The sequence below is a fragment of the Mustela erminea genome, chromosome 8 (assembly GCF_009829155.1).
Source record: "Mustela erminea isolate mMusErm1 chromosome 8, mMusErm1.Pri, whole genome shotgun sequence".
NCBI lineage: Eukaryota > Metazoa > Chordata > Mammalia > Carnivora > Mustelidae > Mustela > Mustela erminea.
In genome coordinates, this window is record NC_045621.1 from 37953971 (window position 1) to 37973261 (window position 19291).

The window sequence follows — 19291 nt, forward strand, 5'->3', positions numbered from 1 at the left end:
GGACAAGTCAATAGAAGTGGCTAGACTCACCGTCTTGCTTGTGCTCATCTGATATCAGCACCAGCTAATCTAAGAAATTCTTCTCTCTTAAAAAAAGATTTTTTTATTCATTAGAGAGAGAGCGAGAGAGAGAGAGAAAGTGCACAGGCAGGGGGAGGGAGAGGGAGAAGCAGACTCTCCACTGAGCAGGGAGTCCGACGCGGGGCTCAATCCCAAGACCCTAAGATCATGACCTGAGCGAAGGCAGATGCTTAACCAGCTGAGCCACCCAGGAGCCCTCCCTTGCCCCTCTGCTGCCCCACACCTCTGCATCTATCTTTTATGTGAATGCTTGGGGACAAACTGAAATGGCGCTGAAACATTCATAGTATTGAACTATTTTATTCACTCTCATGGCTGATCCCGGAGCAACTGTATGGATGTTTGCACTGATGGTGCAGAAGCATGGTGGGGGTGTCAAAGCACCTTAGCACAGGTCAAAGAAGGAACACCAAAATGTCCCGGAAGCCATTGTTATTTTTCACAGCCATGCGCTTGCAGTCAAATAATGGCCAGACTCACTTAACGTTGATGAAATCTTAAACATTATCACCTTTTCTTTATTAAGTCTTTCTTCGTGAGTCCACATCTTTTTAATATTCTGCGTGACAAAATGGGAAGTGGGCACAAAGCATAGTCGCTGCAAATCAAAGTCCAGGGTTGTTTTGGGGCAAAGAACTTCCATAACCAAGTGAAGTTCACTTGTGCCTTTTGCATGAAAAGCCGTGTTTATATTTGGCAGACACATTATTGAAAATGTGGCTGTCACTTCAAGGAAAACAACTGCAGTATTTGTTGCTAATGATAATATTTAAGCTTTCCAAAGGAAATCAGAATTTGGGGTAATTTATATCAAGCTCCATGAGCTTGTCCACTTGCCAATTGATATAGCATTTACATACCATGAAGTTCACCCTTTTAGAGCATATAATTCGGTGGTTTTTATAGATTCACAAAATTATGCAACAAGTATCTAGTTCCAGGACATTTTCATCAGACCAAAAGGATACCCCATTGGCAATGGCCACTAGCAGTCACTCTTCATTCCCCCTCTCCTCCCAGCCTCTGGCAACCACCAATATGCTTTGTCTTTATACATTTGTCTATTCTGGATGTTTCGTAGAAATGGAATCACACAAAGATCGCATGATTTTTAACCACACTGTATGAAATATAAAAACATCTGGAAGATCTTTAAGACTCAGTACACCAATATTTTCCTAATGACTAAAGCGCTGTTACCAAATCATAATTGGGCGAAAGATCCATCCAAAGTGCAAGGCAGATCAATGGCCTCTAAGTGAAGACTGTTCAAAGAGTTCATTGATACTATGTCAGATTCCACATTGCAACAGAACTTTAAGAAATACAAGTGTGTTGAGTTTTGGCATGGTATAAAATAAAAAAAAACCTACAATTCTCTGAAAAGACCATTAAAATACTCCTCCCCTTCCCAACTATATATTGGTATAAGGCTGAACTTTTTTTCTTGCATGTCAATCAAAACCACATATCACAGCAGATTGAATGCAGAAGTGAAGATGAGAATCCAGCTCTCTTCTATGAAGTCAGATATTAAAGAAATTCACAAAAATGTAAAATAATGCCACTATTCTTTTTTAAAAGATTTTATTTATTTATGGTTGAGAGAGACGGAGAGCACACAAGCTGGGGGACAGGGCAGAGGGAGAAGCAGACTCCCTGCTGAGCAGGGAGCCAGACAGGGGACCCGACCCCAGAACCCTGAGATCATGACCTGAGCCGATGACTGATGCTTAACTGACTAAGCCACCCAGGTGCCCTAGATGGGTCTTTAAAAAAAAAAATAGTTGCATAAGTACCATACTTTATTTTATAGTTCCCCATTGATGGACATTTAAATTGTTGTCAGTTTTTTTTTTTTAATAACAAACAACGAATCTAAGAATCTTTGTTCATTTGTCTCTGTTCATACGTAGGGAAAAATTTTAGAAATGCAATTGCTGGATTAAAAGGTGTGTACATTTCAAATTTAATTGCTGCACTTAGCACTTCTAACAACCACCCTATGGGATCCTCTCCAGGTGGTTCTATGACCACATTTAGAGAAAAACTGTTCCAGCGGAAATAACCGCACAGATAAACATCAGTTATGTCTTAGGACTTTCCCCACTTAAAGCCAAGAAAATAGAAATTTTACACAAAAACACACTGACCATCTTTAAAGAGGACAAAATTTATTTCATCATATATAAATAAAAATGACTTAGATACGCGAGGGGAACATGATAAAGCACACAGGATAAATATACAATTAACCCTTAATAATATCGTCAAAGAACTGTAAAGAATAACATAGTTTAAACAGGAAGTATGCATATATTTGCTGTAATTCCTCAGAGCATTCTCTTTTATTCTGTTGTCAACATGAATACTGCAAGCAGGTTTTACTGTTTTTGTAATAGGAACTTCTGATTCGGTAGAAATGACTATTCCATCAATGCAGAGTCAACGAACACCTGTATAAATTGCAGATCTCACTTCGGTATAACGAAAGCCAGGGAACTAGAAAAAAAATTCCTGTTTAAGATGCACAGCCAGCAGCGTGAACATCAGAATGCATTGACTAGAGCACCATTGAAAATACTTCATTTGGTGTTGTCTGAAAATGAAAGTCATGGAAGTCATGTAGTCAGTTTTAAAACACACGTGTTTTCTCAATCTCATTATCTGAGTTTACAGTAAATATATATAGAGAGACAGCATTGTCGCAGGATTTAAGAGTACCTTTATCAAAATAGACAGCTGGATTCTTAAACAGCAGCCAAAGCTGTGATGATAACAAATAGATCATTGTGTTGAACCAAACAGAGGATGACATGCAATTTATTACCTATAACAATTTACAGGCGGTTCTCGAGTTATTAGAGGTAATATTGAGTGTGTACACTAATCATGCTTTTGTTTCTCCTTTCCATTAGCTGCCTTTTATTATTATTGGGATTTTGGTGGTCCCTTTGATTATACAAACCCTTCCCACTAGACATGAGAGCAGGAAATAATGGAGATGGAAGAAAAAGGAAGCTTGTCCCTGTAATTCCTTGTCAACAGCTCTAAAGCGTTCAGTGGAGGTTAAGTCTGAAACTGCTGGCTAAAACAAAGCTTGGGGTAACACTCTGTGATTCCAATTGTTAGGACTATTCTTGTCTCTAATTACCAAGGATAATTGAGAATGGTCTGTGCTCACTTTAGATAAATTTGACCCAAGACGTTGGCAATGATATGAAAGGATCTGTGTGTATGTGATGCGCAAATTGTGAGTAGAAATTGAAATAGTTCTAAAATGTGTGTAAACAAGTAAGGCAGCCAGAAATTTCCAAATGATTCTGGGGAAGAACATTCTGCAGTTTGGCTTAGAAAAATAGAGATCTCAGATAAAGGAAGAACATCATCTGATGTCACAGATTACAGTTATGTTGTGTATGAAATGAGTCAAGAGACCAATTTTCAAAACCGTGTCAAGCTCAGGCAAACATATGGTCTATATGACGAGAGGCCCTGGAGAAGTGCTGTCAGTTACCACCTACTCCAGTGTTAGGTGCACAGAGGTCTAGATCAAGGGCATTCCATTTCTGACCCTCACGACTTGATAGTCTCACATTTTGGATCAGTAACACACTTCAAAGATGATTTGACTGCCAATATACAACCAGTAGTTTCGTCTCTGTTTTAGTATGCAGGAGAAACTCAGAAAAAAATTGTATAACCCCCGATTATGCTCATAAACAAAGAGGTTAATGATACAAATGAAAGTGCTTGACTCCTAGCCCTTGATTCAATGTTTGTGTGAAAAATATGACTTTTTGCTAAGGAAATTATTATTATTTATCTAGGTTTTGAATTAAGATTCAGTTTATAACTAATTAGTACTAAACTAGAATTGAGGACAGATGCTTTTCTTAGAGGAGGGTTGAAAAACTATACTCCCTAGCTGCAGAATTCTTTCATAAAAATATAAACTATGTTTCTTTCATTGTACTAAATGTATCACCTGTGAAATTAGAGCCTGCCTTTGCTTTTCCCTAGTAGATCAACAGCTCCCTGTAATAAGTTCTGAAGGCCAATCAGATTCTTGTGCTTGAAACCCATTTACCTGTAAGCTTTCCAGAAGCACTTAGAGAATTTATTTTCACTGTACAAAGAATAGATGAGTTGACAAGACTTTATTCCTTGTCTTTGTTTCAGAAGCTGTTTCTAAAAACCTTAGTCCCATTGGATGACGAGACAGAATAGATTTTGTAAGGGCTTTTCTACCAATTATTTAATAGGCCGTCTTGAAGGACATTGTCATCTTTAAAATGTATGTCATATTTCATCCCTTCCGACATTGTTTCTCCCCAAATGGAAAGGCAGTGCTGCTTTCAAATGAAGTCCAAGGCATTTATAAATGACAGTGCCGACTACCAGACAGGCATTTCCCAACGATGTCATGGGCTCCTCACAGCAACCATGTGAGGTAGGCATGGGTCCCCCAAAGAAATCTTACAGGAAACAGAACATGACACTACACATGTGCACCATCCATGTATTTTTTTCTGGATTGTTCTATCATTTGAATACACGGTTGAACGAGTAAAAAGAGTATCCCTACCATGTAAAGTAGGCCACAAATATAGAAGGAAAAATCATATTTTTCTGTGATGTCATAGATCCAGCCTGCAAAACAAAAAGGAATATATTCAGTGTAACCTAGTTGGTAAGAGTCAAGAACACAATTATTGTGACTGTAAATATTTCTATAGGAATTTATTTCTATGTCATGTTATCCCCCAAATATATCAGTTTGCCATTTTTTAAGCCCAGTCTACATAAGCCAGAGTTTCGCAGTGCCTGAGAATGGCAGGCATTTTTCTCTCAAGTTGCTGGAGTACCTTACAAAGTGCTTAAGGCAGGGAAACAGGAGCTGGCTGACCCTTGGGAGGATCTGGTTGGCAGACTTCAGAGTCTCTCAGGCCGGCACAAAGCCAGCAGGGAAAAGTGAACCTAATGATTTTCTTTTTTCACAAATATAACCACAGATCTTTTCTCAAACCTTCAAAACTCATCTGAAGAAGTTTCTAGGGTATATCAAAAGAAGCTGAGTAGAAGACATTTGAACTTACATTCCCTGTGGGATACTTGAGAGTAAACATCAGTTCTAGAAAGAATAAAATTTTCTATGTTTTACAAAATTCATATTTACAGCTATGAAACTTTAATATTTCTATATACAAAGAACTTTACACTGCCAAAGATAGAGCCTTCAGTGCTGACTGAATGATCAGGTTTTAATACTATAATCTAAAACTTTCATATAATAATCTTATTAGGCACTCTGGAAAAAATGATTATATTTCATGGATTCCAAGATATCATGAATTGCATGATGCATCATTATCTTCTGTAGCAATAAGAAAGAGATGTCCTTGTCAATGAAAATATGACTCCATGTTTTCCTGGGACTTTGTAAAATGCATTCCAATTTCAGAGATGTTAAAATGTGAAAGAAAAGCCTCAGAAACTATGAAATGTGATTAGGTTTCAGCGATTAAATCAAAGAATCAGTCACAGGTCAGGGTCCCCATGCAGCCAAACCATGTGAACTGAGAGGATTAAGCTATGCACAGGAATTTCATTTACGGTAAAAATGTAAATTTTGAACATTCACTTTTGTTCATATCAACAAGTATATTCATTAGCAAAGATACAAGGAAAATAGGAAGGATTTAAGGACCAAACGTTGCATTCCATGACCACTTTTCAAATAACATCTTTTAAAAAATATCCAACAGGCAAACGAACGCATAAATGCAACTCAACCTTCCCTTAGCAAATCGCTACAGGAAAGCCACTGCTTTTTGGTCTGACTTCCTGGCAATTGTGTGTCATCTTTGTTTTATTGGGTCTCGTGCATAATTAATGTGCCGGGGTGAGTCAAAGTAGTCATAAAGAAAAACACTGGACAGCCTGAAATATTTATATATTGTAACCACTCAAATCTGTAGACTCCAGATCTCCTTTAAAAGTTAACCAACTTTTCTGAGAGTGTTGTTTGAGACACACAAACGAAGAAAACACCGGACTCCTGAGATGGAACTTTAGTAAAAGGCTCTATCAGTTTTTCCCAATCTCTGATTTGAGACAAGAAGAACAAGGGAGATGAACCATCTAATCCAAAAAGCAAAGACCCTGGCCTCAGAACTGAATGGGAAAGGCGCTGTGACACTGACATCTGAATAGGAACACACCTAGCTTGGGTCAGAGGCACCATGTGACCATCGTGCTCCGCTATGAATTACCAGGACGAGCCGGTCCATGGGCAGATAATGCAGCAAGGTCTGTGTCTACAAGCAGAGCCTGGGGCGGGATTATCTAGAAGTTACCATTAAAAACAATCAGTAAATACAAACGAGGTTCTCATACTCCACTCATCCCCTATGAAAGCCAATCTTGTCACTGCAACAGTTAAAACTGTTTTTTTAAAGATTTTATTTATTTGAGAGAGCAGAGCAAGAGCGAGAGACCACAGGAGTGGGGGTGGAGGACCAGAGAGAGAGGGAGAAGCAGGCTCCCTGCTTAGCTTGATCCCAGAACCCTGGGATCATGACCTGAGCCGGAGGCAGACACTTAACCGGCTGAGCCTCCCAGGTGCCCGGAATCTGTGCTTTTCTTATGATCGAGGGACAGAATAAACGATCCTACACATCACGAATACTGACAGCTGGAATGAGCAGAACTATCCATCTGCTGAACACGGATCCCAGAAATAGGACAAAGTCTTACCTGATTGGAAAATTAATTTGTACTTAGTTCAGAGTGTTTATTGACTTTTTTTGTTTGGAGTGGTTGAATATAGGTTCTGGGGGTCTGTGAAGTGGCCCTTACCTCTTTCCCCTGAAGCCCCCAGCTTAACCATGAGCACAAGTCACAAGATTTTAGAGTTTCAAACACGTTTTCTCTTGGCTCCTTGTCTGTACATACACAGTTCCCCCTTATGTAAAAACACCATCACTCTCAGCACAACCTAGCATGCCCTTCCTCCGCTCCATCTCCCCTCTTGTCTCTGCAGACTTTAGAATATCCTAAGTATATTATACTTTATTACAGTTGTTAACTGAATTCATTATGTTTTAAAATATTTTCTTTCCTCTAAACGTATAAATGTTTGAAAAAGGGTGTCTCAGTAACTCATGTGTCCTTTTTTCAAAAAAGGACTTGACCAAACAATTTCATAGTAAAGGATGGGGGTGGGGAATAATCCTAAATTTTATGTTAAATTAATCCCATAGGTTTCTCTAGTCTACTTTTCAGATTTATTTATTTTTTTTCTTTATTTTTAAAGATTTCATTTATTTATTTGACAGACAGAGATCACAAGTAGGCAGAGAGGCAGGCAGAGAGAGAGGAAGGGAAGCAGGCTCCCCGCTGAGCAGAGAGCCCGATGTAGGCTCGATCCCAGGACGCTGGGATCATGACCTGAGCTGAAGGCAGAGGCTTTAACCCACTGTGCCACCCAGGCGTCCCTCAGATTTATTTTTAAAAGACTCTGGATCCTGCCTTTTTTCTTTGGCGCCCATTTTAACATTTCTGCCAGTTTGAATTGATTCCATTCCTGGGTCAGAGGCAAAGCGGGTCAGGAGAGACAGGACTTCACTCTGTGCTTTGATCCTCAGCACGCATGGATATGTCTTTGGAGAAACGATATTTCTGACAAGCTGCCCACCTCATTCATCCTTCACCACTTCTCCCTACAGATCTGATCTCGATTCCTTGGTTCAGAGCCTGGCATCCTTGGCAACCCCGATCCAGCCATCAATTCAAATCAACAGCTTCCAAGAAAAATCTGGTTCCCTATTACATCGCATTTACTTTTCCTTTGAGTCTGTCAAATGACGAATGATGGCTGTTTTTCTTATTTATTAAATAGGTCTTCCCAGCCTTTGATGGAAAACACTGCAAATTGTTGCTAGGCTGTTACATTTTAGGCAAAGAGAGGAGGTATGTGCAGATTCTTAGTCAAATCCGGTGGCCACGTTTTGCTATATTTTACACTGGAAACATCTAGAAAAGTAGGCACTATTATTACATCTTTACAGGAGAGGAACTGAATGCCAAACAATATTATAAATGAATTAGATCAAGAAGTTCATGTTGCTAAATGACACAGCTGCAATGTCTGTTTCACTATCTGATTATATATTCTTCACTTAAATGGAACTCTGTGATTGTCTAACACGCTGGTAAATGGTGCCAGATTTCTTAATGTCAGTAGAAGCCACTTTGAAAAATGGGAAACACATTCATTTCTGAACCCATTAGAAAAGAAAAAGGGAATGTGAACAATAATTTCCCCTGTAGCAAACCCTGCAAGTAATAATTCCTAGCCCATTTTGAATTTCTAGCAAGAATGTAATGTGGTAATTTGGTCACTCATACTGTAAGTCACTTCTGAACTATAAGGCGTAAAAGGCCGGACCTGATCTCATGGCAACGTTGGCTCCTTGGTCTGGAAAGTCAATGAATTAAATGCAGCGCAGTCAGGCAATGATGCTCTTGAGCATTCTTCCAGCTCATGACTTCAGTGCAAGGAGGAGAAAGACACAAATTTCAGCAACTCTGAGGTTGCTGGCTTAAAGACACATAACACAGCACTGATCTTCAAATCCTCATGGTAGCCTCTGACACCATTCATAGACGGTTCCTCACCGTTAATACAATGGTTTCTACCCTCCACAGTGGATGACATTCAGCTCCAGATCCACTTCTAGGGAGGAACCTTAAGCAGGCAGTACCCCTGACCGATGACGGGGGTTTGGCGATAACTCCCTGCTTCTTATTCTTTTTTTTTTTTTAAGATTTTATTTATTTGACAGAGAGAGATCACAAGTAGGCAGAGAGGCAGGCAGAGAGAGAGAGAGGAAGAAGCAGGCTCCCCGCTGAGCAGAGAGCCCAAAGTGGGGCTCGATCCCAGGACCCTGGGATCATGACCTGAGCTGAAGGCAGAGGCTTTAACCCACTGAGCCACCCAGGTGCCCCCCTGCTTCTTATTCGAATTCCCTTCTTTTCCACTCCAAAAAAGTGCACTGAAATGCTATTCAGTGAGAAGGATGTGACATGGGAACGAGATAAGGAAGCCATGATGGCCAACTTTGGTACTTTAATGAACACGGATCTTGAATTGCTTAAGCTGCACCTCACAGCTGTGTTGTGATGTTGCTACTGAAATCGGGTAGATCACTGTAAAAATAACCCCAGACGGACCGTTAGAAGCAGAAAGTACGCCTGCATCATGAAAAGAACCATCAGTGACAGATTCCATTCCCACAGACAATATAGCTTAAGAAGAGAGTAGATGAGCCACTGGTAATGTCTGCATCCCCTTAATGGATATTTCAGTTTAACATTTCTGGAAGTTACCATTGGTTGCCTGACCAACCCCCAATCTCCATTCTTTTCTCTTTTCCTCCCTTTAGTACAGAGGCTAGGAAGCTAAATACAGTTCCCCTTGAAGCTTGGACTAGCTGTATGATGCAGTTCTAGCCAATCAGATGAAAATGGAAGTTGGCTGCAACTGAGCCTTTCTTCCCATTTTCCTCTTTGGTATAAATGAAGATGTAGGGGCTGGAGCTTTAGCAGCCATTGTGTGGCCATGAGGCAACTAGCATGAGGAAAAGGCCAGGAAGGTCTTGGAGACACTGTCCCAAAACCATCCAGTATCTCTGAATATAGATCTTGGATTATGTGACACAATTAAATCTCTGTTTAAGCTACCATTGGTGGGATGTTGTCCTATAGCCAAATGTATCCCTGAGAGAGAATTCTACATGCAATTGCTGAACAAGTTCTGACTTTACAGCTGCCAATATAATTTGCTGCACGGCTGTAGTTATTCACTCTCACCTAGAAATTCTGAGCCTGTGTCTCTGTGCACAGGCAGAGAACAGGAGCAACTTAGCCCAGGAGGGGCCCCCATAGGTGGCTACTGGGTTTCCTAAAATGCACCTTGGCTCTTAAGCCTTTAGTCAACCAGCTGTCAAGTTGTCAGCTGTATAGACAAAAAACCATGATGTCTTGAACATCAAATTCTGCGGGGCACTTCAAAATAGATGTGTTGAAACAAGCCTTCTGCCAGTGGGGTGAACACTTATGAGAGAGCTTGTCCCGGCTGTGGTCACCTGGCAGGCTCTGGGCCTCTGGTGGGCAGAATGCCCTAACCCTCTCCAGCTGCTCATGTCCTAATCCCCGAAACCTGTGAAGGTTACGTTAGGTGGCAAAAGAGACTCTGCAGATGTGATGTGATGGGGGTTATCACGGTTGTCCTGCAGACCCAGTGCAACCCGGACTTCTTTATCAATGAAAGAAGAAGGCAGAGAATCAAAATCAGAGAGAGGTCTGTGACTACTGCTGCATCACTGGCTTAGAAGAGGCTGGAAGAGGCTAGGAACCCCAGATGCAGGCAGTCTCTAGAAGCTGAAAAGGCAAAACAAAACAAAAAACAAAAAACAAAGAAAGAAAGAAAGAAGGAAAGAAATCCTTCATAGACCCTTCAGAAAGAACGTAGTTCTGTGGACACCTCGATTTTAACCCATTGTGATCTAACTTAGCCTCCTAACCCCTAGAACTATAAGGTTATAAATATGTATTATTTTAAGCTGCTAAGTTTGTGGCAATGATGATAGCAGAGGCAAGAAACTCCTATGGGGCTAGATCCAGCTCATAGATGTGTTGTGTGGGACCCACACACAGTGTTTTAAAGATCTGAAACTGTCATGGTTCTCACAGTGAGCAATTCATTATGCACATGATTGTTGAACCCTTATGTTGTACACCTGAAACTAATGTAATGTATGTCAACTATATTCAATTAAAAATAAAATAAAATAAATTAAATTAAATTTAAAAAATCTAGAAATGGTCACCGAAGAGCCCAGAGTTCCTAGTTTTTCTTGGTGGGGGAGGGTAACAAATAGAGGATTTGGTAATAATTTTCCATGTTTCTTGGTGACAGAAACCAGCTAGAGTTGGGTAGAAGCTGCCTCCTCCTGACTGGGGCAGGGGTTCTGCACTATTCCACTGCCCACTTTACCAGCCTGGCCAACTTCCCTTGGAGATAGAGACCAAACGTTCCTGTACATTCTGCTTGAAAGAATGACCATTACCTTGCTAACATTTACAAATGAGAAGTTGGGGGACTGGAATGGAAACAAAAAAGAGCATATACAGAAATGGGAACTTCTTTCTTATTTATCTTGGACTTCAAAATATGAATGAGAACGCAGCCTCGCTTTCCACGTGTACTCTATGTTCTTAAAACCTTGCGTGGTTTACCTGCGAAAGGTGGTCCCAGCAGCGCGGAGATGCCATTGGCACAGATGATGATGCCGTAGGCGTTCGCCAGGTGCTCAATCCCCACCAAGTCTTCAGTCACTACGGGCATGAGGGAGAAATAACCGCTGGAAAAGCCTATCAGCGCGCAGATGACAGCCAGGCCAGCGTACGTGTGCATCAGGGGCAGAATAAAAATACTGAGCACAAGGGTGAAGTTGGCCATCAGGAAGACATTCCAAACGCTGATGCAAGGTAAGTCGGCCACAACGCCCAGGATCACTTTGGCAAAGATATGCACTATTGCTATAATTGAAGTCAGAGGGAAAACATCATTTTGCTCCGATAAATTATACAAATTGACGATTTCCGGGAGGTGGATGAAAGGGATGACGAAGCTGCTGTAGGCAAACAGAGCCCAGAAAATAAAGGCGACGAACATCCGATTGGTAAAGAGCGAGGCCGCCCCGAAGTAGCCGGAGTACCAGTCCCGGAAGCCCTTCCGGACTCTCACGGTCAGCCGGCTGGCGGTCTTCAGAACCCCGAAGGCGCAGGTGGTCTGTCTGTGCCCCGCCTTCTCCTGGTTCGCCCGGGCCGGGGCGTCACCGCCGGTCTCCTCATTCCCGGGCCCGCCACCCTTCTCTCCCGCTCCGCCCAGCGGCCCACTGGACCTAGATCCAGGGGAGTGAGCCAGCACGACCCGCGGATCTTTCCCTCCCGGGTCATTCGGGTCTTTCCCCGGAGAGAGGGGCCTCATGAGCGCCCCGCAGACACACAAGTTTAAGGACACGGCGCCTTGGATGAACATGGCATTCCGCCATCCGTACTCCGCGCACAGGTACTTGAGCAAAACCGTCATGAGGAAGGTGCCGAACCCTGTCCCGGTGGTGCTGAGGCCCTGGGCGAGGGCGCGTCTCTTCTGGAAGTACCTCCCCACCATGACCACCGCCGGCAGGTAGGCCATCCCGCTTCCAAAGCCTGCGCGGGTTGGATGGGAAGAAAAAGCAAACAGCACAACATTAAATGGCCATATCCGGCATTTGCAGCATGTAGAGGTCATCTGCCATTCATTATATTTGTCCCTATGCTATTTCTTTCTTTCTTTCTTCTTCTTCTTTTTTTAATCACACAGAGAAATAACGTGGTAAAAAAGCAGCAGTGGGTAAGCACAGTTAGGGTCATTCACGGAAGCTTCCAGCCCATCATCTCCCTCCAGCATGGGCTCCTCCAATAATAAAATAAGACAGCACCCTCACATCAGTATATCAGAATGAATGAACGGATGAGAAGGTAGATGAATGTAAGAATGAACGGATGTTGGGGCCCTGCTGTCCGTGCTAATTGCCTTAAGTGCCCAGGAAAGTATTTTTGTACCAGCGGATGGAGAGGAGGAATTCCGGGCAATTTGCAGAAGCCTCAGGAATGGGTTCATTTGTTCACAAATTAATAGGAAGAATAAAAGTAAGGTACCTATAAATATACACAGTGACTGGATGTCAGAACCACCTAATGCTAACTGGCAGCTCTGATTTTCACTTGTATCTTTCTTAGAAAATTGGAACAATTTGTAATTTCCGTTGACAAAATTAAAAGGCTCGTGGGGGAGACTGTGGGCGTTGGGGGCAGGGGACATAACAAAACTCTGTACTTTTTGCTCAATTTTGCTGTGAACCTAAAACTGCTCTAAAAAAAAAGAAACCTATTTTAAAAAATGAAATGAAATAAAATAATATAAAATGCGGGCCAAGAGGTTGTGGGTTGCATTCTCAACTTCTAGGTACAGAAAGAGGTAAACCCTGAGACCCACTTCAGTGATCATACGGCCATATGGTTCTAATACTTAAGATTTCCTGACAACAGAACGGCAGCATGAGAGTACGAAAGAGACTTTGACCAATCTTGTTTCCCAGAGCTGAAGCCTCCTCAGTTCATTACCACTGAATAGTTTCAGAAATACTTGATTTTAAAAATAGACCAGAACGATCGTATATATAATTATAAAAGTCATTACCATTAATTGAGGACCAATATTGGGCTACTTGCTTCATAGGCTTTATGTAATTGGGTTTTCACAATAACCAGAAGTTAGCTGTGGGTCTACCTTTTTTTTTTTTTTTTTTTTTTTTAAGTTTTATTTATTTAAGTCATCTCTACACCCAACGTGGGGCTTGAACTCACAAACCACAGATCAAGAGTTGCATGCTTTTCAGACTGAGCCAGCCAGGCATCCCTATGCCCTTCTTTTGAACCTCATGAGGAGTTAAGTTACTTTCTCAAGACCCTGCTGCAAGAAACTGGAGAATCCTGGGCAGAATTCAGACCCCACTGCCCAGCCTGTTCCTTTTCTGCTGCTCACTGCCTCCCCACCTAAACTGCTCGTAGCCCTCCCCCCACCCCTGGCCCATAGGATTTTGAAGAAGGATTTTACTTCAACCTGAATTTCTAAAAGAAACCTCCAGAAGCAACCCACCTCCTTTATTTACTTGAAAGCAGTGATATTTATAGCAACTGTCAGAAGTCAATGATCCTCAACCAGTCGTGAGGGTGGATACCCTTGTTTTGAGAACAATTAAGCTTCTAAGTGATTTCCAGTAGAGGTGGGGTCAGGTCCCCAAGTCCCTTTGCAAGCCTCAGTGAGGGTCATAATAATTACTTGCATTATGGGAGAAATAAGCATGAAGAAAACAGAACTGAACTGAACTCTGGATTAATTTTATGATGTTTATGTCCACAAAAAAACAGAATTTCTCATTTCCTAATATCTAAAGAGGCAGAGAAAAGTATTTAATAGCCCATAAACATACTCTTTCCTCCAATTGTAAAGCAAATCTCATGTACATCATTTCAAGTGCAAATATTTTAGTATAAATCTCTAATAGAAGAATTCTTTAACCAGCATAATCATTATATCTCTTTTTTTTTTTTTAAGATTTTATTTATTTATTTGACAGACAGAGATCACAAGTAGGCAGAGAGAGAGGAGGAAGCAGGCTTCCTGCCGAGCAGAGAGCCTGATGTGGGACTCAATCCCAGGACTCTGAGATCATGACCTGAGCTGAAGGCAGAGGATTAACCCACTGAGCCACCCAGGCGCCTGCATAATTATTATATCTTAACTGATAAAATGAACAATTCCTTGATATCATGAAATATCTAGAAGGTGTTCACATTTCGAATTGTCTCATAAATGACTGTATTCTTAAAAAACCTGTCTCTTTAATCATGATCCAAATAAGGCCCACCCAGTTGCCCCTATTGAATCTTAATCCTCTTTAAATATTTTTTTTCTTGAAATTTAACTCTCTTTTTTCTTGACATTTGTCGACAAAACTGGGTCATTTGTCTGTGAAATTTGTCATCTGGATTTTGCTGAGAGCACAAGATAAGTTCAATTTTTAAAGATCTTGCTTTGTTACTGACAATGACCAACATCCTAAATTTAATGTGGTTATGGATTTCTAAACAAAAGCAGAATAAAAAGATTAATAGGAAGAGAACTGAGGTACCCAAGCCTAAAAGCAGCACTCATTCTAACGTAGTGTGAATAATGGATGCTCCCCTGTGTGAGGAAAAAAGAAATCCATGCCTCATGTTATAAGTATCTATTTCCCTGTTACACTATTCATGCCCTTGACAGAATCCCCTTCCTCATGTGGTTTTGCTGTCTGTTATGGGCACAATTATTCCATGAGCTTAAAGGACAGGCCTTGGGGATATGGGTTTTAGCCAAGTGGTCAGTCAAGGCCCCATTAATGTCTAGCCCTGGGCAGGGTGCTAGAACAATTCTTCACTATAGCCCTCCCAGTCAAGTGGAGGAAAGAGGTCCAGATGGAGAGAGAAAAAAAAAAATCCTGTGATCTTGGGTCAGTGTGGATGGGAGAAAATATGTCTTCAGAAGACAGGGTTAAGAAAATGGAGCTCTGCTAAGGCTGAAGAAATTCAGTCCAGACTTCCTTGGCTAACTAAGTTTGCTCAAACAGACATTGTTTTCCTGCTTAATAGAAGGATACTCCTACATAGTTTTAATTGTCTAGGTGTTAAAAAGAGAGAGAGAGAGAGAGAGAGAGAGAGAGAGAGATACAAACAAAACTGTCTCAAATACTTTTTGGAAGGAAGAAGGATATCAATAAAGTTTTTTTTTTTTCCCAAATGCAAATTGTACAGTGAAATATATCTCTTAAGCACTTGCTTTTTAAAGACCTTCCCATCTTTCTTTTCTGTTAAATAGGGGCTAGATTGCCAATCAGTTTCCACATGCCTCCCTAATGACAGCTCAGGATTTTGTCTGTATAAGCTAACTGATTTAGCTGGATATTCCAGTTACATATAGTTAGATATATGTTTGTGTGGGAGGTGGATACATTTATTTTCCGAGAATTTCTTTGGGTTTTTCGGGTATAAAAAGTGGGAAGCAAGAGACTGTCTAAAGACACACTTTCCTTTCACCAGCCCTCTGATTTTTCTCCTACGTTCTTGGGTCCAGAAATATTTGTTAAATATATAAGTGAATGAATATGGAAACAAAAAAATGGGACACCTAGGTGGCTCAGTCGGTTAAGCATCTGCCTTCCACTCAGGTCATGATCCCCGGGTCCTGGGATCGAGACCCACATTGGGCTCCCTGCTCAGCGGGGAGCCTGCTTCTCCCTCTGCCTCTGCCTGCTGCTACCCCCACTTGTGCTCTCTTTCTCGCTGACAAATAAATAAATAAAATCTTAAGAAAAAAGAATAAAAAAGTAATATGGAAAAGAATATTTTTTAAAAGAATATTTCTTTTAAAAAATTTTAATTTAAAAACTTTAAAAAATTAAAAGAAGAATATGGAAACAATATTAACTGCAGGTCAATAAACAACTGCAAGAAATAAAGTTCATGTAAACAAAAGAATGTGTAAATGATGAGACTTAATCATAGGAATGTCTAAATGATGAGACTTAATCTCAAGTCCCAGTTTGTAGGATCAAGTCAGTCTGTATAATGAACCACTACCACATCCCATTCACGGGGTGCCAGGGGTCTGTGCAGGGACCCCAGTGTGGCTCTGTAGGCTCAGCAGGAGTGTTCATTTCCTCACCTTTAGTATGAAAACCTCTGTGTGGACTCTATGCATTGGAGTGCTTGGGGAAAAGTTTCTAAAACACTCACGGGAAACATCTTAAATTACTCTTGAAGAACTGTTACCAAGTCCTTCAGATCAATGGTTTCCAAACTATGCTTCAAAGGACAAAGAAGAGCTTTACGTGTAGATGTGGATCGGTGTAAATTACGGAGAACCAACTTGCCAACTTTTTGGTGAGCAGGTGTGTTCACGTCTCCTGCTATCATAAAGCATGCCCTTAAGCTCATTATAAGAATATTACATTCTATATGACAATTACATATTAGCTAACACTTACTGAGAACTCTATTTTGTGACAAGCATCATGCTAAGTGCTTTATACAGATGATCTTCTAATCATTTCAACAACCCTGTAAACCAAGCACTCTTAATGATCCCATTTTGCAGATAGGGAAACTGAGGTATGAGTAGGTTAAGTAATTTGCCCAAAGTCACCAGATAATAAGTGGTGGGGGTGGAGCAAGTTTTCCAAATTCTAACTTTTACCTCTTATACCAACACTTCTGCCAATGTGTCATTATTAGGACAGTAGCTCTGTACTCAAAAAGAAAGTCGGGCTGGATCTGGTTCACGGCAATCCAATTGTACAAGTAAGAAACTGCTTCTTATCTATGTGACTCCTCCTACCTGTTGATAAAGGAAATTATAGCTGGGAATGTATTTTGCAGAATGGATTTGTAAACCATGCTGCCTCGTAGCCAGTGACCTAGATTTGCTTTTTAAGAGTCTACGTATATGTGAATTTTGCTGCTATTTCATTCATTTGAATAGGGCTGAATGAGAAAATAATTATTCTATGATTCATGCTCCATTCTGTAGTTATTAAATGAGAGAATGTTATTAGTTTTCTTAATATTCAGTCCATTCATCTACCTCTGTATTATTACTTTCCTTTCCCTATTCCTCATAAGAGAGAAGACAAGCACTTGGAACCAATCATGAAAAATTTAATTAAATTCTAATAGGAAGGCCAAGTACACTTGTTAGGTTGTTTTTCCACATGTAAGGCATATTTAATATCTTATATTAAAAAGTATTTCCTGGAGTATATGGTGGGGTGGAGTGGAGGAAAAGAAGGACAAAATATGGGATGCTTGGGTGGCTCAGTGGGTTAAGTGTCTGCCTTCAGCTCAGGTCATGATCCCAGGGTCCTGGGATGGGGCCGCACCACCAGGCTCCCTGCTCGGCAGGGAGTCTGCTTCTCCCTGTCCCTCTCTACCCTCCCGCCCCCTTGTGCTCTCTTGTACACTCTCCCAAATAAATACCATCTTAAAAAAAAAAAAAAAGGAAAACTATTTTAATGGCTTTCTTTCCTCCACAATTATTCATTGTCAAAATGCCCCAACAAATATATTTAAAATTAAGGCTAAAAATATCAATATGCTTACCAGCTGTCACTCCAAAGGTAATAAAGAGATAATGCACGTTTGCGGCGTAGGCGCTCAGTACCCAGCCCAGCGAGTTCACCAGCCCTCCAATAATTGCGGTCCGGCGACACCCACAGGTATTAATAAACAAGCCGATGAAAGGTCCTGTCGTGGGACATTGGAAAGGGAATTGACTGATGGCGTTTTATTTTCATGCTTTCCTCTAAAATCCGCACGTGAAGACAAAGAATAAAACATTAGTAGGGCTATTAAATAAAACGAACCCAAACCCCCATTGCGTTATATGCAAATAGTTTTTAGCATGCAAAGATGGGTTTCAGTAATTTCGCTGGAGAGCACAAGGTTCTAGGTTTTCAAGAAAGGCAGACCTGAAATAAACAGACAAATGAGTTAGTTCGTTCTTTTGTCTACAGCACAGGTAGGTCTGAAAACTAGTGGTCTATGGGCTTATTCAGCCTGTGGATGTATTTTGTTTATCCAGAGCATAGTTTAAAAGATGTTTTGGGGCACCTGGGTGGCTCGGTTGGTTGGGCGTCTGCCATCAGCTCAGGTCAGGATCCTGGGGTCTTGGGATCGAGCCCCTGTTGGGCTCCCTGCTCAGCAGGGAACCTGTTTCTCCCTCTCCCTCTGCCTGCCACTCCCCACCACTCCTGCTCTCACTCTCTCTGAAATAAGTAAATAAAATCTTTAAAAGATGTTTTGAATCAGTTGCCAGCATTTAAAAATTAAGAGCATTCCCAAGAAATCCAATGGCAACACAGAATCCCGCAGTTTCCCACACAGCCAAGATGGGCTGGAGCAGTGCCATGGCTTTCCGATTCCCTATGCCCACACTCCTACTTTGCTATAGTCATCACCCCTCCCTTTGGTCCTGTACTTGGCCTCCTTCCCTCACTTACATTACTCGTTATTTGAGTTATTGACTCCAGACCTAGCGGGGGTACAGCAAGGGGGTTCTCAGGACTCCCATGCTTCTAGCAAAGAACTGATAGCTTATTTTCATGAGGACACCTGGATGCAAACCGTGTTGCAAAGCACTTCTCATTGCTTCATACTGTACTTCAGCCCCTGCTGACTCTCAGTCCCAGGCTGGCCCCACCAGGCTATGGATTTTTATGACAGTGTATGGAGACTCAGAAATACACCTTGGTCCACAGACAGTGCCAGGCTCACAGCAGTATAGTACTGTATGATGTTTTGTCCTGGCTGCTTACTTTCTTATGACACTCTGGTTTTTGTCAACCTCTTTGTTTTCTTTCTAATATTCATTCATTCATTCATTTTTATTACTAGGCTCTATGCCCAGCATGGAGCCCAGTGCGAGCTTGAACACCCCACCCTGAGATCAAAACCTGAGCTGAGATCAGGAGCCAGACGCTGAACCGACTGAACCACCCTGGCG

At 41.3% G+C, this 19291-nt stretch overlaps 1 protein-coding gene across 6 annotated transcripts in view; it reads right to left on the reverse strand.

Moving 5' to 3' along the window:
* Positions 1-2215: 2215 nt before the first annotated feature.
* SLC16A14 (solute carrier family 16 member 14) overlaps positions 2216-19291 on the reverse strand; it is a 29648-nt gene continuing 12572 nt past the window's right edge. For 4 of the 6 annotated variants that reach the window (XM_032355084.1, XM_032355086.1, XM_032355088.1 and 1 more), the window contains 3 exons: positions 17890-18033; positions 11386-12360; positions 4227-4734 (listed from right to left, as the gene is read on the reverse strand). In XM_032355084.1, the coding sequence (XP_032210975.1) occupies positions 4583-4734; positions 11386-12360; positions 17890-18033 (1271 nt within the window). In that variant the 3' untranslated portion in view covers positions 4227-4582. Of the gene's footprint in view, positions 2584-4226; positions 4735-5180; positions 5216-11385; positions 12361-17889; positions 18034-19291 lie in introns of those variants that run through there. The other 2 variants (XM_032355089.1, XM_032355090.1) reach the window with 2 other exon arrangements.